Raw genomic sequence first — 23,011 nt, 5'->3', positions numbered from 1 at the left:
AAATAAAAAAAATTAAAATAAAGAAAATCACAGCTTTTAAATTGACTTTCCTATAGACGCATTAACTCTTTAAGATATGATATCAAAAAAATTGATACATTACCTGATAGAAGTCCCACGCCTGTTCCGAAAACGAACTATGCTCTTCTGTGCCAGCTGTGACACTCTTGTCTGAGTCCTTGTCAACGCAGAGGTCCCACATTTGGCTCGGATCACCTAAGCTTAGTGCCAAAAACGATCTTTCTCTTTCCATACTTTTCGTCAATCTTGGTCTAACTATACCTCCCTCTGGCCCAAGTTTAAAGCTTGGTGTAACTTGTTCTAATTCATTTTGTTCAGGAATGGCACTATCGTCCTTTGAGGAAATGTGGGTTTTTTCGATGCTTTTTCTTAAATTGGCGATGACAGCCACTTGTTGTTTCAGCAGTTCTTCGTCACTGTCATTGCCAGAGGTGGATGTTGTGTCAAACCTGGAAAAATATAAGTTTAATATTACTTTCTTTCATTACCATTTTTCTTTAATATTAAATGCGTATATAGCACGGTCTATGTAACATGGTTAGCATGACGAGAATTAAAATAAATTAATATCCATTAGGGATATTATCTTTGCGAGAATATCATAAATCAAATTAGAAGCAATGCTTGGAAGATAGATTAATACGGTCTTATTTATACACACTATGTATATGTAGTTATTGCTTAGCATAATATGTTCAATAGGTACATATTTAATTTATGATTGCGAATGACAATATCTAAACAGACCTCTTTTTAAATTCAAAACAAAATTACTTAATATGTATAAAACTACTCCAAAATAACTAGTTTGTTAATAACCTAATACGATAACTCGGTTCTTCAATATGTACGACGTGCATTATTGATTTCATAATTTTATGAATAATATTGTTTTTGGCTTTCGTAGCTATTTTCTCACTCACCTACTCTTCCTACTAGTAGCTGGGTCACTTGCAGCACTCCTTTCATTCTTCTCCAACTCCGGACTTAATCGACCACAGAAAGAGAGTGACTTAACCAATCTCTCCCTCCTTAGAGTGTTGTTATGTCTTCTAAGTTTTAGTCGCTTTCTGCGAAGCCAACATTGCTTGTCGTTCGCCTCGACGCATGACGTGCACGCTTCAGTCATTGTGTTTGTACTTGAAATGTGACCCTGATAAAGATGAGATATTTAGAAAGAGCACTAAGCTGCCTTTAGTACATGTTAAAAGTTTTTAGTAAAAACTTAATATATTACATGGGCGTTGCCCACTACGCAGTTATGTATATCTCCATGGGTGGCATATTAAAGATTAAGTGAGTCTTAATTTTTCCTTACTTATAAGTAACGTACAGAGGATTCAAAGTTTTTAGATACTTCATAGCCAATTCAACAATGGCCAATAAAAATTCTCCAGATGCTCTTTCTAAATCGAGAATTAAAAAATACAAAGATACAAGCAAATGTACATAGCATAAGCAAATTTATACACGTTAATCACCCAATATCGACTTCTAAGCATAAAAAGATTCCAACCTTATAAGAAGAAAAATAATCCCTAGACTGATAATGACACAATAATCATGCTTCACACTTGTTCCAAATACACAGTATTTGTAGGATCTTTTGGCAGTTAAAAATTATGTAAACATAATGAGTTTTGTTTTTTTGAAATTAAGATTGCGTTATGCCACACAAATCTTGTTGAAACATTTTGAAAATTACCTGTACAGTTGTCGAACTTCCGCGTAACTTCGAGCTTGAGTTAGCCGGGGTGACTCTTTGCGGTGAAGCCAGTGTATTGAGAGCAGACTCGGATATGGACATGTTATGAATGCCGTCATTAGTAGGCGTGACTAGCGACGCGGCAACGCCACTTAGCTGCGAGAGGCAAGACACGGACCACGGCCGGGCGCTGTTGCCACCCCGCTTCTTGCGGAGTTGCACCTATATACCATAAGCGCTTAGACATAAGATGGGTGATATTGATGATGATTTTATATTTATCGTGAGTTAAGTGAAAGTAATAAGGCTTTTGGATGCTGTACATATTTATTATCACAACTTTAGGTTTATTTAAGTTACCTATTAAATATATTTTTGAAGTTATACTTTTTAAGGCGCGTTATGATAATTTGATGAGAGTGAAATTTAACGATGCGCGCGCACCGTGACAAAAAATTAACAGAATGAAGTTGCCCACGGAAGATGCTACGGAATTGGACATAATTTAAAAACAACATTCGAATAATAATAGAATTTATGTTACACTGAATGTAAGAGAATAATAATAAATATTTATTTATTTAATTTTTCAAATATAAACTGAACTTTATTGACTGTAATGACTCCTTTTCCAGTCTGATTATTTAATTGTAACTAATTATTTGCATGCAATCAATAACTATTTTTAATAATGCCAAAGAAGTATAACTTCTTACGCGCGTACATAAGTACACGCACCCTTTTTTTTGTTTGTACTGTTCATCAAATGTGTTATTTGTTTTAAATGCAAAACAAACCTTATGAAAAACAAAGACTGGTTTATGTAGATTACATATACCTTGTTAATAACTACTTAAAATATCATTATGTAATTTGGAATTGTATTTAAAGTACTAAATCAATATATCGAAGCATCGAACGTAGTTTTAGTTTACATATATTTATTTACAATTAATGATTTTAAATGGCGCAGCTTTATATACACGACTATGAACCTGTCCTTATTGTATAATAATATAGAAGATTGTGCATAAATAGCAGTTAATTACAGCATAAATTGTTGTACCTTAGCATGATGTGTAGGTGTCACAGTACAGGTGGAGGTGCTCATGTCCATAGACGAATGCAGATTCCGCTCCTCCGAAGTAAGGGATGTATCTACTTCACTCTCGGTCGTATATTCACCGGATGCGTCGTAGTTTTCACCATTCTGTAACCATTTTATAGGTTTATAGTATATTGTGTGTTCGATTTAGTAGGATCGACCAGGTACTGCTACTGCACATAGTAATTATATCTACACCCAAGCAAGTTTAAATCCTTTAGACACATATTAAGTATTTAATTATAAAAACAAAAAATAATTATTCATAAAATCTAAATTAGCCCAACATTTTTTTATATATAGCTGTCTCTTTTATCACAGCATAATTTGATAGAAAGAGATGACTACTTCAATTAAAACTGTGTAATCGGTATCATAAAATCTATATAATGAATATTGGAGTTAACTTAATTATATTATAATGTAGGAAGATACATACTTGGTGGCTTTCATCTTTTCCATCGGGACTCTGATTCAACCACTCCTTGATCCTCGACATTTTCGCCCTACTGACCGACTTTCCTTCTTCATCCAACAACAACGGCTTAAAACTCCTGGAACCCATCTTCTTTGCCATTTGCGCCTGCTTCTGCACCAATTCATCAGCCTGAATCACAAGTCTTTCTATATCTTTATTACACCTTGAATTTTGGTCAACTCTTAATAGATCCGGCGTACTTGATACCAGTTTCGCTTTTGGTTTCTTCTCTTCCACAGGCAGTTCACATTGTATTTCAACTGATGATGTCATAATATCTGTTGAGTCTTCATTTGCTATCTTTGCACCGTTGGTATACGTCCATTCTTCTTCCGAGGACTCATCCTGCGATTTCTCATCCGTTTCAATCACTTGTCTATCGGAATCCGTATCGTGGTGTCTGAAGTAAAATGTGGCACAATTTTTGGATTTTCGATCGGATTGATTAAATCTCGAGGTGTCTATTGGTTTCTTTCTTTTGATTACAGTCGGCGGGGTTTTGATTTCTCTAGGCAATGCAGTGTTCCCTGTAAGAGCAACGAATGATTACTAATCTATAACGGACCTAAGAATGGCAGTGTTTGTAAACAATGCGGATAGAATGATGTTGAATCATCATGAATAATATTCCTTTGTTTGAATTGTAAATGAATGAGAATTGAAATTGTTCTGGATTGATTGTATTTTTAATTCCTTATCTAGTAGAAGTGTTTTTACTGCTTTCAGCTAACAAGTAGCTGAATATTTCAATGGTTTAATAACATTACAATTATATCATTCAAACCCAATAGTATACAATACTAAATAAGATGAAATACAAGGTTTTACTATAGCACAATTTTTCATAGTGATGTTCATTATTGTAAAGTTAAGTTTTTTATCTAAGCAGCAAGTAAAATATACTTTAGTCCTTGCTGCCCATTGAAGTACATATTTCCGAACCAATTCGACTTAGGGTCCTTCAAGAAAAGAGCGTACACATCCATGGGCGATATCACTTACTTTCTTATCAGGTGAGCTTCTTTTCCGTTTTCCCCGTTATATAAAAAAAAATAACTTAATTCCATTAACAATTATTGAAGTTCGATATGAGCATGACTAGCCTATTCATGATTTGAATCAACGCCATCATTCAATCATACTGATTTGTTAATCTAAAATTAAGTAATTTAAATCCTCTTGTGTACATACCATCAATTTCATCAGTGACAGGTACAGTTTGGTCAGTCATTTTGTTGTCTACTCCATCCACACTTGGGACTCTGCGCTCGTCAGCCATTTTGTCTCGCATTGATTCCGATTCGCAATCTGATCCGAAGTTACGCCACTTATCGCCTACAGCATATTCTAGCTCCTCCTGTAAAAATCACGTTATACTTAGTACCGTAAAATATTTCAATAAAACAATAAATAAGGTGGCGCTACAGCCCTATATGAATCTTGGCCTCAGATTTCCTACTTTTCTTCAATCACTTTTATTTTATCGACAAGAAGGAGATTAGTCAAAAGAAAAATCTACAGTGAAGAAGTTACTGTTGATTTTTGGGTTAGATACATGCCAGTTTCCTCAGGATGTTTACCTTCATCGTACGAACAAGTGCTAGCAGCACACAAATAAAGATAAAAAATTGGTGCACAGTCGTCGTACGATCTCAGGAATAAAGGTGGTAGGTACGCTTAAGCCACTAGGCCAAAAGTGCTTAAAATATTTCAATGGTATTTACAAAAAAAGCTGTGGTATAGTGGTTTTGTATGAGAGAGCAGCTTAAAATATCAATTTAATATAAAGCCATATCGTATCATAACGCAGATTCCTGATTGCTTTGATGCAACCAAATTAATAAATAGTAACAACCCTACCATACTAAATGTGAAGTAACTTAGCTGCGTCGAGTTTTATTAATTTGATAAACCAAGCTACCATCTAGCACTTTCAATGATATACTTCTTGTTACTATAAAAAGCGACATTCGAGTCGTATGGTTTCGATATATTATTCAATCAGTTGTATACTCTTTCTCTCGGCCTACACCCTCTGTCTTTGCCGATGAGTAGGGATGCCTACAAATTCAAATTTAATGATGTGGAATAAGTGATACCTGTATCTTATGTTCCATAATAAACATATTTTATTTTACGATAACTTGATAATACTTTTTATCTTGTTTAGATATTGTATTGAACTTGCAGGACAACCCACAACACAGGTCCTTAGTCGACTGGCGTATTAACAATTGTAGTCAAAGCAATATTTTATTTTAAATAATTTTATTAATAGTAATTTTACCTCGGACGCAGACTGCCTGCTATCTTCTGAGTAATCTCGCTTTCGTGAATTAACTGGTGTGCGCTGTCTTTTCGGCGAACCACGTCTGCTTAGGCGCGGCTGCTTCAAAGCTGGTTCGTCGTCGCTGTCACTTAAAGCTTCTACTGGTTCGTACTTCTGAAATCAGAAATTAATCAATAAGTAATTGCATAAAAATGTGTATGTATAGTAAAATCTAGACTGGCAGTTTCTATGAAGTTTTTAATATCTAAAACGTTACTTTTAAAGCAAATTGATGATTTAAAACAAGTATTAATGAAAAAATGTACAATATGCTTTGTTAATTGGCTATTTAACAATATGAAGAAAATAAAGTGTTATTGAGAGTATTCCGTATAAACTCGTATTAAAAAAAAGCGTTAAACTTGTAGATAATCTATTATTTATCAAAAAAAAATATTATTTTTTCAGTCACGTAAAACAAAACATTATTGTCGAATCGACGATGACCTATTTCTTATACTATCTAGGAGTTTCATTACGTCGATGGCTATTTTGATCTTAATACATATATGTATTTGTGTAATTTAAGAATGATAATTAGTAATTAAAAAACTTGACGTTTGTTTACATGTTTACAAGCATCGTACGTCGTAGAGACTGATGCGACGCTATCTTGCATAAATGCTTGAGCGGGTTCTTGAAATTATGAATATTTAATTTGAATATTTAAAGGCTTTACAGTATCAAAAATCTTAATTTTTTTAAATCTTGCCTAACAGCTCATTATAAAATTTGAATGCAACTTTGAATTTTGTAAATTTTCATTTAATAATAACTTGTTTTATAACGCTGACTGTTCAGTCAAGGCAATCGCAAAAATAGCCTAGTACTAAAACATTTAAATGACAAAATAAACTTATTAAAGATTTATATATCGATAAAATTAATTATTTCCCAGACTACTATAACATGAAAATTAAATATTTATTCAGTGCCTCAAACCATAACAAAACATTGATTGCCTATAAATAATATTTTATATCCACCCATAATCCTGGTCACAAAAATATCGCCCATATAGTCAAAATAAACACTCCGAGTCATGACCATAAATAAATTAACCCTTTAATGCGGTCGAAAGAGCTCCGTTGAATTAGGTCAAGTTTCCTAGCAACCGCGTACCACAACAGTCATAGATTTATTAAACACGTGATATGTATTGTATCCTAACCTATGTGGTCTTAAAGACCATTGTTAACTATTTAGGGTTGGCAAACATCAGCAGGGGGTTGATTGTACTATTGTTGCAAAATGAACAATGCGGACTTAGTAATGTTTTTTGACTTAATACTTAACTTTTAGTTTATCTACGCTGTGTGAATATAGTTGGCAAACAAAGACCAATTAAAGCTACTACAATTTTAATTTTTAACTACATATGTCTTTTCAGCTCACGCACGGTTGTCGCACGTATAGTCAAAGTCGTCAAAGTCAAAACCGTTTATTCATATAGGTAACACAATGTACACTTATGAACGTCATAAAAGAAATACAAATTAAATGCTTCTAATTTTATATTTACTGCCAGTTCAAATCAAGGGCGTAGAACGGAAGAGAAGAACTGGCGACACTTTTTAATCGCCAAGTTTTTTGTTTTACACAATGTTTGTAAGGAGCTGCAACCATTACACCATGACTTCTTAAGTTATTAATAGTTAATAAATAATAATAAAATAAATAATATAAAAGGCATATTGCCTTCATATCTGAATTTTTGATTGCGAATCAAAGGCCAATTTATGTAAAAAAAAATTATTGACTCAATTTTATTTTTGTTAAAAAGTCAAAACCACATTTTGACGATTTTTTATATATGATTATCACAGGTACTTAGATATATAGTTGAACAGTAAAAGAAAGATAAAAATCTCACCTGATTATCAGTCTTAGCGAGGCAGGCCTCCAAGTGGCACTGCCACTCGATGGCCCTCAAGTACAGCAGATGCCAGCGTCTCTCCAATGCACGAGCGACGTCAGCTCCACCGCACAGCCGCACCACAGAGCTCACGATACGACCGTGGCATTCCACGTCACGTTGTAATACCTGAAAAACCAAACACATTTTCACATTCTATACGATGACAATTAAATAGAAACTAATAATATTATTTTAAAATCTTATTTTTCTGGAAAAAGTTAGTCATCATCACTATTTTATTAACAGAAGTAAGGTCATTTATGTTATATTAAATTAAAACTAGTTTACTGCTATTATTTTTAAATAGTTTTATATCTTCTCGCTAAATTGTATAACTCCATAAAAAAAAGAACTTTCGCCTTTTTTATGACTTTGTCTAGGAAAACCTGTGCTTCCATTTGCATTGCATAAAATGGAATATGTTATTATGAATGATCGAAAAAATTCCAAATTATGCACCGAAGAACGATGTGGTTAATTTAAAATGTTATTTAGGTGATATGACACTAGTTGGATAGATGTTACCTGTATCACGGTTAAGAGATATCGTTGTGTCAAGATAAGTGATAGGAGTTAGTTATTTTCCATAAATTATTTATTCTACATACGCAATCATTATAAGGCTTAAAACTAATGAGAACATGAGAAATCAGCCTTTCGCTTTCTTCCTTTAAAGGCCGGATGCCTTTACGAGAGAGAAGAAAGAGTCACTGATGATATAACAACATAAACAAGTATGGAAAGCATTTTGGGAAAATAACTTACTGATTATTAAACAAACAAAAATAAAATCGAGAAACAATTACAAGACAAGACATCAATCAAACAAAGCAAAATATGACACTTCCTTTGATAGTACCGTTAAACAATAATATCAATAACGTGAAAATTGTGCCGAGAATGCAATTAAAGTTTTTGCTGCATCGCGACAAGTTCCTTGACTATCTTGTTAAGAACGTAATCATCACCACAGTGCAAACAAATATTGAAGAACCAAGACTTTCACTAATATACTGCTTATACTCAAATAAAAGAGCCTGACAACTGTTGAAAGACAGTAAACTGTGATGGAGGTTTTATTCGTTGTTATAGCTTCTGCGGAATTACAAGTTCTTTTTGATACCGCCGCTAATGTTCAAATCAATTGCACGTAACAATGAGAAGTTATTTAACACACAAAAAGTTTATAGAAACGTTTCACAAAGGATAGAACGTGCTGAGTGTTGCGTGCGCGCTGAGGCTCGTTATGACATTGATAATATGCATATAATTGATATGAAAGATGCAGCAAATTTACAATTGTCGAAAAATATGTTTTACCCAAATCTTTTTTTTTGTTTAAATAGTTTGTTTGTAGCCAAATTTCATACACAGTGGCAGTTTTATATTAATGCTAAATTGATTTTTCTGTTAGCGCAGTGCGTTTTCTTAATCGTTACGTTCTACATTCTACAAATGCCCTTATTTCATTGCAACATACATTTGTTCCAACCTGTCCAACGCTCGAGTTAATCCGTACTATTCCGACCCAGTTCTGCAGTACAGTTTAAATTCTATCCTTATCGAATTATATCAGCAATAAACAGAGCATAAATAACTGTTTAGATAAGAAAGTAGGCGTCGCCGAGTATGATAGAATGCTCGATATATTAGACTTATAATTGACACCATAACATTTCGATTGTATCGCCTCTGTCAACATAAAACAAGTTAAACTGACTTGATATAGTGCGGCAAACTGTAAATCATGCTTAAACTGCGTTCGTTCTGCAGATTAGAGATTTTCTGCATACACTTCACCTTGAAGTTTCTAACGTGTTTGAGTCTCAATTGCTACTTGTTCTAACATTGTAAAGATTATATCATTCTAATTCTAGATCTATATTCTGTGTTTGTTTTGTTCTAGTTTATTTGAATAAAGTTACAATAAAGTGTTAGGATGTAAGTAACTTTTATCTCCATTATGTAGATATCCAGATAGACCTCCGCCTTGTGAATATAAATTACCCACCGCGGCTTATCGACGTTGTTGCCAATCAAATTACTATGTATCAAGATTGGGCTCTCAATTTCCAATCTCATTAAACCGATGATAAGTATGAAATCGTGTGGAATCATTTTTGGGCTCGAGTCGCTGACTTAATTGAAATCAATTTGTAATAAGCTCAACAGTTATTTCGTTGAACTTGTATAGTAAAAACAACCAGAGAGTTCCTAGAACTATAATATTTTTTTCTGCTAACTTTTATCACAATTCTCTTCTATTTTTAATTAAAGCAACCACTACTTTATTAACTACCATAATTATAGCTTCATCTCTCGAGACTTAGAAACCAAACGAACATATACAATAATTGCGAAACCAGTCTGATCCGTATTTTGATTACAGACTTATAAAAAGGTCTATTATCTTCGTACAAACACATCCGCGATTGTGATCTTTCACATTCCTTCATTGGAACCCTTTCGACCTTTTCAATAGCTATTGTTACTACATTTTTATTGGTATTTGATTGAGATCGTGATAAAATCGGAGCCGATCATCATTGTATTGTATAGCAACATTTCGTAATCTCAAGTAACGTAATGGTTAGGTAAGGAATCAGTAACCTTGTGATAATAACCGGTAGTGTGGTGATAGTTTGTTCACCTTTATATTCATCGAATGGTTCATAAAGGGTCATAAATGTTTCAGACCTCACCTTATAAATTCCAAGATACTCGTCTTTATTCAATGCAATAATCAAATCCATACTTAATGTTACAAGCTGAAGAGTTTGATTGTTTGGTTGGAAGTGCTCAAGAGCTGGTTTTATTTGAATTTGCTTTAGACTATTGTATTGTATTGGTGGCATTACACCACGACTCCTGTTATCATCAAATTAACGCAAATGACAGCTACTCTTATAATTAATTTGATAAATATCAATTGCAGCCTAACTAAGTAAGATTGAAAAATAATACAACAGTTTTCAATATCCAAGATCTTGAGCTGGTAATCTATAAGATTTAATTGAGCCCTTAATTAATAAGGGCATTTACACAATCAGCGACTTCCCATGAGAAACATCGGTACGTCCCGGTCACGTCTGCATTAGTGAGTCGTGCTCAAAACAATTTCAAGAAGCCATAAGTCACAAGAACTGTTAAACAAATACTAATAATGTTAGCATTGACATTGAAACGAGCTAAACTATAATCTCAGACGTTTATTGAAGTATTATTTCTAAATTCAAAATATATTTATCAATCTAATTTTCGTTTATTGGAATAAATTAGTTGTAGTGAATTAGAGTAAGATTTATATCTACGTAATAATAATAATAATCGCTCGCGACAATGTAAAAATAGTTTCATCTTCAAAATTGCATAGTCTGTGTTCGGCTCGAATTGAATTGAACTTGACTAAAATGATTATATTTGGGATGATCAACACTTTATCAACAATTTACACTAGAATAGTAAAAAAATCCCAAATGTTTAGCTGTATGAACCGTTTTTAACCTAACCAAAGTTCCAAGTTATTTGCTATAATTGAAACTTGCACACACCGACTTTATTTCACCATTATTCACTGAAAACGCAGTCTCTTTCGATTTATTAACGTAATCTGTCATTGCGGATATTAAAATTAAATCCAAAGGCTGCGCGTGCGCACATAAGTCCCGCCTTATCTCCTGTCATTATACAAGCATATAATTTGCTATGGCACCAAACACGATCAATAACAATGGGTCGTGATAACATTTCGTAAGCTTTTGTTTTATTCATGTATAATTGTTATCTCAATATTAAAATTATAATTAGAGATTAGGTTATTATTACTTAAATATCAATTTAAAAATACAAAGATACACCTTTTAATAGAATATTTTACGTCTTGGGCATATATTTCCAGTTAGAGGTTTGAGGGGCAAAGCATTTGACTGGAAAAAAGTAAAAAAGAAACAAGAAAAAACTAACATTCCATAAGTAGAAGGTAGAGGGTAGAAGAAGAAGTAGAGGAGACGTATAAAATGCGCCTATCATTAAAGGCTAATCATTTTCTTACTTCTACTTTTTCGACTCCCTATACTGAAGACATATCATAGAAGACATAGAAAACATAAGTAGGTATTGCATCCTACCTGCATTTTGAATCAACAACTGTCTATTAGAAATTTTTAACCGTTATCTCTATATACTAACGTGCAGTGTTTACCAATAACTACCACCCAAGACGAAAACCGTTTACGAAGAATCTTTAGATATTTTAACAGTGGCTTATAGCCTATACTAATTAGTTAATAAAAATATCACTCTTGTCTAATACTTCTATATAAAAACTATATTAGTGGATATTTAATGAGAACCAACATAATTGTGGAAGAGTTGCTGCATCTGGCACAGGACAAGACACGCTTCAAGATACTGACGGCTAAACTCCAGTAATGGAGAGGCACTAAAAGAAGAACATAAGGGTAAAAAAAAGATAATCCTAAAAACTGGCCTTTGAATTCTCAATCAGTAAAAAACTTACTAGAAAAATTGAATTAATCCCTTAATTTGCCTATTACATTGGTAACATACAAATGTAAAAAGTCAAGGTACTTTCATTAATATACGTGACATTTTGGTACATAGTATTTATTATTTAGAACTGATAGACACCTTTAAATGTCATGGATACACATATCTGTATTTTATTTGTTTGTTATTTAAACGCGATTTCATGGTCTGACGTACTTTGAGTTAACACATTTTAAATAAATAACAAGTAATCACCGTCAATTGTACAGTAATACTTAAGGAAAACCAAACGAATAATGGTTACAACTAAGCTATAACGAGGCGTTATTGATTATGTCATTAGTTGTCATATTGGAACGAGATAAAACCCGTAATAACCGCCGTGTAATCATAAACATTTAAGATCACCAATTTCCGGTGAATGTGCTACGTTTAACGACATTAATTATTCATTAGTTTATTTTTAAAGTGTATTTTCTAATATTTCTTTCAAATATGTATAAAGAACACGCTGAAATATTTAAAAATAATTAAAAACATCTACTTAAAATCTCTACTGACTGGTAAAGTCGTATATATAAAACAAGATATGCATTAGACTGCAATAGGTCATATCCGCGTAACTTGTATTATGTGAATTCCGCGTTTTCAATTTTGTTCTTCAAGGTCCGGCGCCTGCGCATGCTTGCGGAGTCATCGGCCGCAGACGGATTTAGCCGAATCACAGTCGAGAATAACCGAGTGTTTCAGCAAACGTCGCCATTGTGTGTCAATGGCGGAATAAATCAAAGCTTACTAGCGTGTTTGGTCGTTTATCATCTATGGCAGACTCTGCTAACCCCGTTTCTTGAATGACAGTCATTCGTCACTATAAAAATTGCGATGACATACTGACATTTTGTTTACGACTTGGATGCTTAAGTACAGTTACAGTGTATGTAGAAAGTACTATGACTGCTATGCTATTCGATACTAAATCAGTTAAAATTTACGACATGAGCTATCGTTAAATGTCGTAGTAAAAACATACAGATAATATCTCTATTATTCAACTACATTACATCTTCAGCAAAGTGCGACTTTACCGTAAGGTGCTGCTTTTTGTTGAAAACGTTAACAGACTTTCAAAAGATCACCATACCAAGTGGCTCCTTGGACCGTGACACAAAATTAACAGAATGAAGTTGCCCACAGAAGATGCTACGGCATTGGACATAATTTAAATATAATTCGAATAATAAAATAATTTATGTTACACTTAATGTAAGAGAATAATAATAAATATTTATTTATTTAATTTTTCAAATGCAAACTGAACTTTATTGACTGACTATAATGACTCCTTTTCCAGTCTTTGTTTATTTAATTGTAATTAATTATTTGCATGCAATTAAAAACTATTTTTAATATTGCCAAAGAAGTATAAATTCTTACGCGCGTACATAAGTACACGCACCCTTTTTTCAAACTAAAAATGGCAGACAGAATATAAGTTTTAATGAATTAAAAAAGGGCTAAAATAATGTACGATGAGGTAAAGAAGTATCAAGTTATTTACCTTATAAAATGAGACAATTTTTAATAATATGGTTGTATTATTTAAAAACACATCTGAATTTACTTCAGATACGCAGTGCTTTATCTCAAGCAAATCACTGTTGAAACTGTTTGAAAGGAAAATCAAGACCTTCATGGTAGGGCCACAAAAAAGCCTTTGTATTAAGTCAATCTGTCGTGACTTAAAATGAGAATAACCTTCGATAATATAATGACCACTATACATCGACATTGCCCAAACATTCCAACAAATTATAGTTGTAAACCCGCTGTTTAAATTTTCATCCAATCTACGGACAAAAAGTATTTTCTATACAGAAGTGGTCCATAAGGAAAGCTGATTACAAAAGCTGGTCTCAAACGTACATAGAAGCACTGTCCATCACTATCCATATTTAGGTATGACATACAGTAGAGATAATTCTACAGTATCATATCTATGGATATCTAGGAAACCCTACATAGTCAATGAGTATTGAGATCGAGATTAATATAAACTGACGGACAACGGTTCTTACCGCAAAAGGGACGACCAATACATACAAATAGTAGGCTTATGGTATCAACTTATCAGTTTATTAATCCGCGGCTGCAATAAATCGTACGATAACTTGTAGGACTTTCAATGTCATTAACGATACAAACGAAAACAAAGTTGAAAAGAAAATGGTCTTTGTTTGTAAAGGCACTGTTAATCTTTACTATGTATGTATGAAACAAAATCTATTGCCACCTGATGCAAAACATAATAGTGATCAATAATCTTAAGATATATAAATTACGTGTCACGTTGTTTGTCCGCTATGGACTCCTAAACTACCGAACCGATATCAATCAAATTTGAACACTGTGAGCAGTTTGATCTAACTTAAAAGATAGGATAGCTTACATCTCAATTTATACCCGCAATATTATTTTATTGCAAAATATTTGTTTATTATTTAATAGTCACAATTCTATCAGATGGCGCTGTGTTGAAAGTACCAACGTTTCACATAAGCTACAATTTAATGGCTTAACCATCAATAAAGCATGGTGGTCCCCATGACTGGTGTTCTTCTACCGTTTCCCTTGAATAGTTTACTACTATGTAATATAACAAAAACCTTAGCCACAGCAACGCTTGGCGGGTCTGCTAGTAGCATTGCCTAATCAGATTTATCCTAGCATACAAGTCAAGTAGATAGTGAAAGTAATTTCACAATTTTCTGTTTCTTTATGATTTTCTACAGGTCAGCAGGCATGTAGGTGTATCCTGAGAAATTTCAAGTAAAAGTTAATTAGCATAAAACCGCAAATAAGAGCTTTTCGCTTACGTATCGATTACACCAGCTAAAATCGTGACCAAACATATGTTCGTGAGGTCTCGTTGTACCATATTTGGTCCCACACGTCTCATTTATTGCAAATTAAATTTTATAGGCTCATTCCATTTTCACACGTTACTTCTATTGAATTATTTCGAAAATTTTGCTTATATTAAAGGTCGATTGTGAAAGATCTCATAAGCATAAAAGAATACAAAGGTTTAGATACTCCCATATCTTGCGAAAGCATTATTAGTTAATTAGCTAAAATTAACAAACAAATTTTTTTTTAACCACGAGTCTACAATAAAGCTTTAGAATGATAACATACCTATTATCCCGAGGAACCTAATACACAATAATAATATTTATGGTTCAGACCTTAGCGAATACAAACACATCACTGGCATCGGCTGGTATTTATAACTGTCCAATAAAGAACAAGAAACTCCCTGTTTGCTAACACAAAGAATTTTAAAATGGGTCCAACTATGGCAACACTTATCACTCGATCTAAGAATAATCTGCACCGTTAGTGTGCCACAAATCGATATAACCACTGTGCTGTCCGCAACAAATCCAATACGCCATTTCCCACAGCCCCACAATAATTGACATGAATTAGCACATATCTTCGTTTTACTCAACTCTAATCCTTAAGAAAAACCTTAGAAGGAATCTAAAAACTTAACATTTTTTTGTCAAAAATGTATTTTGCAGTCCCTTGGTCGAGCTATATTATTATTTTGACGATGTCTGCATTTGGCTCTAATTTCGTCTGAAACGCCTATTTAATGCAAAAGGCTGAGATAATGATGATTACACTATGAATAGAGGATTAATGCATGCAGAGTGCTATGCTCTATTGTCTAATGTAACGGTATATATTTACCGAGCGTTATCAATTATATCTATTCAACACAACGAGGGTTATTATTACATGTTATTTATGTTTAGTATGAAATAAATTATTATCTATCAAAATACATACAATAAAGGCCGATCGTAAATTTTATATGGAGTTTAATTAATAATAAATTACATTATCAATAAAGACAATACGGAATAAAAATCATATACAGCAACTAAAAGTGACTAGTGACTACTGAGGAGATATGGCTACAAATTACAATATGATAATAATGAGACATATTAATTTATATGGCCTTAACGGCCGTTCAAAAATTGCCATAGCGGACGGTATTTCACGTCCACACGGCGGGGTATTGGTAAAGTTTTCAACTAGCAATAATCGCACCTCGGATAAACCTCATTGGTTACGATATTGCCTCTGCGCAAAGTTAACAACAAAATGTAAACCTAAACATCTTGTACTTGGCACAAAATACATCGTAAGCGCGATTTAAAGTACTACCAGCGCCATCTATTGTTGATTACAAAGACTTTATACCCGGTATGTGCCCCGCGTCACGCATTCTTTTCATTCCATTTGATTTCCAGTAAGTTTTAAACACCTTACATAAATATAAGCTTACATTGTATAAGGTCACAACAACTAAAATTGCATTGACAAAGATCTAAAACGAATCGTTAATAATAAACCCATCATTAGCAGGTCACCTTACAACATTCAATTCGAAACAAGCCATTCCAAATGTGGTATGACTGATTTGATGCATTGAGGTGTCATAACAGTCTCGTGATGAAAGCATTCAATTCGATTGTGATATTTTAAATTAAAGTGATACAATTTTATGCTAATTATAACAAAAAAATATTTGATTGATTGAATAAGAGGTTACGTGTAACAGGGCTGTACATTGCTAGGGAGTCTATTATAAAGAATTCTATTAACTTTTTTTTAATGTAGTATAAAACTACAGAGTTTTACAAGTTCAAACCAAGAAATAATTTTGTATAATAAAGGAAATATGTACTTGAAAGCATATAAGTTCACACAACTATTTAAAAGTCACGTTTTATTATTTTTAAACAACATGAACCCCTTTCGAAGATACGTCTAAAGCAATATTCAGTTTGATCTGGTATTGTGCAAGCAACACGTGCGCGAAGCAAATGCAGCTGCATATTATTTCCGACAGCTCCAATAAATCCGAGCAGCTATGTTCACTCTTGTAGTTATTAAAGTTATTGTAGTTCGAAGAGAAATTTTGTTGAACTATAAACTATTTGACCACGTTTTGGAATAGTGCTATTATTTATTATAGACTTCATTTCGGCCAAATTTTTTTTTATTTCGTCTACCTTTTTAGTAGATGCATACCAACATTGGGAACCTTTTGCTATTCCATAAGTGGCGGTTCGCTTGTACCTAAAACCTAAGCTCTGCAAAAACTAAATTATTCATTATTTTTACATATTCCTAATTTTCTCTCCCTTAGGAAGGTTCCTAAGGGTTCAGGAATAAAAATTACTTAAATAGGTCTAACCGTATTCGAGTTCCTTTAAGCTTAGCATTGTTTGGACATAGGAACACAACTCCAATCCTATGTTTTTAAAATTTACATTTTAGAATATTTAATTAATCAGAAACAAAGAAAATACACTGCACAAAAGAACAGGAAGGCTGAATCATGCACGTTATAAGATAATATTAAAGTTTTTAAACACAATAAATGATTCGAAAATGTATATATTTAAATTATAACAGTTTACTTTAATTTTTATTTTTTAGTATATCATTAAACATAAAATTTTATCGACCATCTCATCGTGTTAGTCAAACTTAAATACAGTAAACAACTGAGCTCAGTGATCTTTTGTTTATACGTAGGAATGTTATTAACATAACTGTACACTCAGCAAAACAATAAAACCAAATTATTAGCTACTGCACCGAAAGCTTTGTGGTAAATAAGGCATTGTATTGCTCCAGCCACTTAAATGTTCAAACACTAACGTTTACTGTTCGTGCACACCATTTCACCTTCCATGGTTGATTTAGTACTGTTTAAACAATTTCCTTTGGACAATAAAAAGCAATGCACGTCATGTTTAAATACGTGTTCGATTTCAAAACCGAGTGTATGGGAATTTGTAAACCAAATACAATGAAAAAGGCCATTGTTTCGTAATTGTAAGCTTGAAGTAAAAACAATTAAAATTGATGTAGGGATATTTAATGGATTTTAAAATTTACAATAAAAAAAGGCAAAGTAAATCATAAAACCACAATGTCTAACTTTGATTTGTATGGACATTGAATATTATATAGACGATGAATTAATATCATGATGATTCCATATTTTTTTTTTTTTTTTTCTATATTAGAGCATATTTCCTTTGTGTCACGTCCGTCAACTATTTCAATAATTACCCTAAAAGCTTCAGAGTTTCATAAACTTTGCTTATTGAAATCGTGTATGAGTTTCGTCAAGAATATAATACTAATGATGAGAATTTGAGATGCGATCATTATAACGCAAGACATAACGATAAAACCGCAATACGTACTATAATTATGAATTTGTGGTTTTACAATAGTCTTGCAAAAATAAAACATACAACTTATTCTGTTATATACACGAGAAGTAAAATATAAATAAGGACGCGCGTTTGGCCTGTATATAGAATTGTCATTTAGTAACAAAGAGGCGACGATATGAAACATTATTGAGCTTAAAGCTAACGCTGAGTGCTATGACTAATGCAATACAGAAGACCTTCAAGAACATTTGAAAGGAAATAACAATTTGCTAACAAAATTATACCCAAGACTTATCAATCGTTAATGAACAAAAGAATTATTATATATAATTATAACTTGAGTGAATAGACCAATTTAACATGCAAGGTCGGTATCTAAATTTACATTACCAAAGGAAGCACAAGTTTAAACCAGTTACAGAAATACTTCAAACTAGTTACAATTTTTGTTTGCCCCTAGTTCCGTTTTCTTTCATTTAATCTTATTTAAAATATCTAGTAATATATCTACTTAAAACTTCCATATATTTTATAATCAGCTGCTTAAAAACTTTCTGTCACTATGACCTTGCAACTTTATTACTAATACGTTCACAGATCACCATTAATTTCCCTACCAGGTCATTAACCTCGTCTAAAAGTAAAATTACAGTCAATCAACCAACACCTACACTATTTACGATCGTGAACACTGTAGTAACTACCCACGTGGTTTACGAAAGTCTAATTCATCAGATCTGATGAAAACTTGATGGACAGCTCAAGGTTTTAATTACAATTATCGTAATTTAAGCCAACGCTTAGCCTGTCACAACATAGTTTTAGATATCTATGGTTATATCTGACACAAAAAAGTTGTAATTTATTGATTTCTAAAGTAGTATTTAAATACAAAACAACTGAACCATATATCAATAAAGCAAATCATACAGAAGCAGACGAAATGATTTGTAAAAATATTGATTCAATTACTACAAATGATAGTTACAAAATACCAGTTATCAAAACCATTAACTTTTTGCTTAACATTAGAGATGAAAGTGAGCTAAAATGTTAAGTGAGAGGTATTTGTAAGTGCTACTGTCAAGTTTAAACGTTCCAAGCAATTTCCTTATGAATCCGTGGCAAAGCCGCAACGCATCATGATTATGATATATTTAATTTCACGCGAGTGAAAAGGGAAAGTAAGGCTAAAGGAAACATTGTTAATTTCTATTCATTGAGAACTGACAGAAATTTACATAAGCCCACATTATGTTGGGATGAAAGTTGTCACCATGGTCGAATTATTTAAATTTTATCGTTTAATCGGGTGATACCATTTATCAACTTATATAGACAAAATAAGAGATTTATAAGTTAAACATAACATAAATACTCTTATGGTATTAAATAAACAATATGAAACAAAACATTACAGTCAGAGTTTCATGTCGATAACGAACTTGTCATGACAAAAAACTATCTTCCAAAAAAATCTGAGAGAGTTAAAATTTGATTGTGTTAGTTTTAAGGATCTATCAATTAAATATCAACAATTGTAACGCAATATTAGCGATTACTAAGTGTAGGCGTTTCGACGTTAAAATTACTACTCTTGGCGTGAAGATGAATTTCGTAACTCGAGTTACAGATTCTTCAATTGCAATCATTAAAGCTCATTTGAAAGTCTGTATTTATCAAATAAACTTAATGTAAGATAATTTGTTATAACGTGTTTTACTAGTTAGTTTTTGGAGATTTTGGACCAAGGTCTTAATTATAGAGAGGCATTACCTCGGTATTACTAAAAGACCACAAGTCTACATTACTATCTTACATAACAGAGTAGTAGTCTATAAGTCAAGTGTAATACGAATAAATATGTAAATAATAAAATCCTTTACATTATTGATATTGTTTTTCATTATAAATTTATATTTATCTGAATAATAAGGCGTTATATTTGTATTACGAAAATTTATCTAAATCTTAGAAATCAAAGCGCCGTTTACAATCTAATAAATCAAATAGATCAGATAGTTCCATACAATTGCGGCCACCGGCGATACTTACAATTCAATGTGCGGTAGTCGTTTAATAATAAGCTTCCTATGCGCTTGAGGCGATTTTGTAGATCCTTTTGATACAGATAATGAAGTTATTATTGAGATTTGTGTTAAGCTTTCTACTATCCGAATGACAGAAGGCGACTAATACCTGTTTTATTCATCGTATCAGAATATAGACATAAGTACTAAATAAATATCTAACACTTACAGGGGAGAAATTTACCATACGTTTGTCTTGTAATAACAAACCGTGAACATTATAAAAAAGTCATAACACTGATGTTCAAACAAATCGTGCTAAATGTTTTCCAGTAATTACCTGAAACAAAGTAAATAAGTATTTAGCAAATCTGTATTTGTATACAAATTTTACGCATAAATATTCGTTTCTTGAAAGGACCATAATAAGTCAAGGCTTACGCTATCTTAAGCTACAACATACATAGTATATTGATTAATTCGTAGTCTAGATCCAAAAACTTTCGACGTGCTTCAGGTACGGAAGTCTGTTTAAAAGGAAAAATAACTCATGAAACATCACTCACAAATATAGAGTGTATTATTCGCACACACACCCATTCGCGCATACATAAGGTCTGATTTTTGTTTGATGAGATGTAACAAGACAAGACTACTTTTTCTTAAAGAAACTGTTTTAAACATGGACCAAGTACCACGGAATAAATGTAATCTAAGTTACCCACAAAGGGTGGGAACTCCCTAGTGTGAAGACTATAATAATAATATTAATTTTGTCACATCAATATTTCTGTCATGAATAATGTGTTTTAATATGATTAAATAAAAATCTATAGTGCGACATGGATATAGTAATTATGTATTAATACGATCTCCACTCGCTTCACGGTGTATGAATTTGTTAATGCACTTCGCAGCCGGAAACTGAGAGTCACGACTACCTTCTGTTCAAACAATTAGGCTACCTTGAGCGAATTGTGATGCCTTTGAAACGTTTTGGTTGTTATTGAAGTTAAGTTACGATAGTTAACGTTGCCTAATAGTACATTAAACTACGTTAGGTAATATTCATTATACCATTTATTTTGTATGTTACAAGCAATTTAAATCAAACATTGTAGTGTATCTTTAGTTTCGGTATAAAGTAGTTCTGTAATAATAATTTCTCAAAACCATTAATGTTTTACCATGTTTATAACTGAATTTCCTTTTTTATATTGTATGAAGAGAACTAGTAGTATACATTCTTGGTAAAAAGTGAGCTTGATGTAATACCATTTTAACTATTAATTGCTGTTCTTTTGTTTCGGTAAGCTGGAGAATGCCTGGACCAATTTGGTGAATAATGATCTTGAAATATTTGTGGAAGTTCAGGAAAGGTTTAAATCATGCGAAACATGTATAATTATATAATAAATAACAAAAACATAAGCATATTCATTAATATAATATTTTGCTGTCAAATATATTATTTATTGACTGTTACTGTGTGAGTATATCTTTAGTGAGTCGATGCGAGAATAGTTTAGATTTACAATAAGATGTTTTTTATTTAAGTCCTGTATACAGGACATCTGTCGGGTCCGTTAGTTTATTAATAATTGTGTAATTAAAAGCGTATACACAGCTTTCGGGGGAAGCAAAAAGCATTTAAGATAATAATTTAAATGTCTACAATAATAAGGATGAGATCAGCGAACGTGAGTCATATGCTATTGACCTATTAAGATAGCAACATTATTAATAATTAATTTAAATCAATATTCCTTATTGATAAAGAAGGCAAATTATATTTATGGTTACTTTGAGGCTTTCTTCATAAGACATTTGGGCAAATTGAAGGATGATTATTTAAACTACAACCAATTACACTTGGCAAACGTGTAGTATCATTAGTATTAGTTCCACTAAAATTTAATGAAACGTTTCGTAGGATTAAACCTTGTTCAATCGATTTGAACCAAGCGCGATGCCTATACAATTTGAGGTCCCTACACCGACGGCAGCCAGGCTTAACGCTAACTCCCGTTCCTGAACATAACCCTAAGTTTAAAAGAATATTATTACGCAAAACGTATTAATTATTTTAAAAGTTTTCTCGTTTACACCATAGTTGACAGTTTCTTTCAAAAAACATGATTTAATTTATTCCGATTCTGATTTCAACACTGTTTTCGTACCATGCAATTTCATGTTTGTGGCATTGGATGACGTTATTTAGAATTAGAATAATTATTGAGACGCTCACCGAAATTGTTATTAAGATTCTGCTTGCAGCTCCCACAAAGCAATTTAAACAGGTCACAACAAAGCTTGTAACACACATACTACCAACTCTAACAATTAAAACTAAATTGAGCCTAACTAATATCTGAGACCCTGGCGTTGTAATTGAAAACAATATGAGTATTGTTAATTGTACCCATAGGGAAGTGACAACAATCAAGATATTTAATTACTAAGCAACAGTAACCATCAACCAAATTGAAAAGTTTTTAGTCATAGCAAAGAAGTAAAAAAATCTATCAACCAATAAAAATCTATCTGAAACCAAATCGTTTGTCGTATAAAGGACCTTATTACCCTATAGTTCCATTTCTTGTTTGAGTGGAGCAACTATCATACCCTACTACAACAAATGATC

The 23,011-nt window shown here is 32.4% G+C and overlaps 1 protein-coding gene and 1 non-coding gene across 5 annotated transcripts in view; both read right to left on the bottom strand.

The window, feature by feature from the left end:
• Positions 1–23,011, bottom strand: part of LOC125051695 — a 215,919-nt gene that overhangs the window by 26,610 nt on the left and 166,298 nt on the right. For all 4 annotated transcript variants that reach the window (XM_047652204.1, XM_047652207.1, XM_047652206.1 and 1 more), the window contains 8 exons: positions 7,512–7,682; positions 5,597–5,752; positions 4,501–4,666; positions 3,271–3,836; positions 2,793–2,936; positions 1,727–1,948; positions 945–1,174; positions 104–470 (listed from right to left, as the gene is read on the bottom strand). In XM_047652204.1, coding sequence (XP_047508160.1) covers positions 104–470; positions 945–1,174; positions 1,727–1,948; positions 2,793–2,936; positions 3,271–3,836; positions 4,501–4,666; positions 5,597–5,752; positions 7,512–7,682 — 2,022 coding nt within the window. The remainder of the gene's footprint in view (positions 1–103; positions 471–944; positions 1,175–1,726; positions 1,949–2,792; positions 2,937–3,270; positions 3,837–4,500; positions 4,667–5,596; positions 5,753–7,511; positions 7,683–23,011) is intronic.
• Positions 16,094–16,232, bottom strand: LOC125052101. The gene has a single exon (XR_007117411.1). It is a non-coding gene; the product is annotated as a U4 spliceosomal RNA (small nuclear RNA).

The sequence above is a fragment of the Pieris napi genome, chromosome 8, assembly GCF_905475465.1.
Source record: "Pieris napi chromosome 8, ilPieNapi1.2, whole genome shotgun sequence".
NCBI lineage: Eukaryota > Metazoa > Arthropoda > Insecta > Lepidoptera > Pieridae > Pieris > Pieris napi.
Note: the sequence above shows the minus strand (reverse complement) of the source record. Positions and strands in the feature narration are given on the sequence as shown.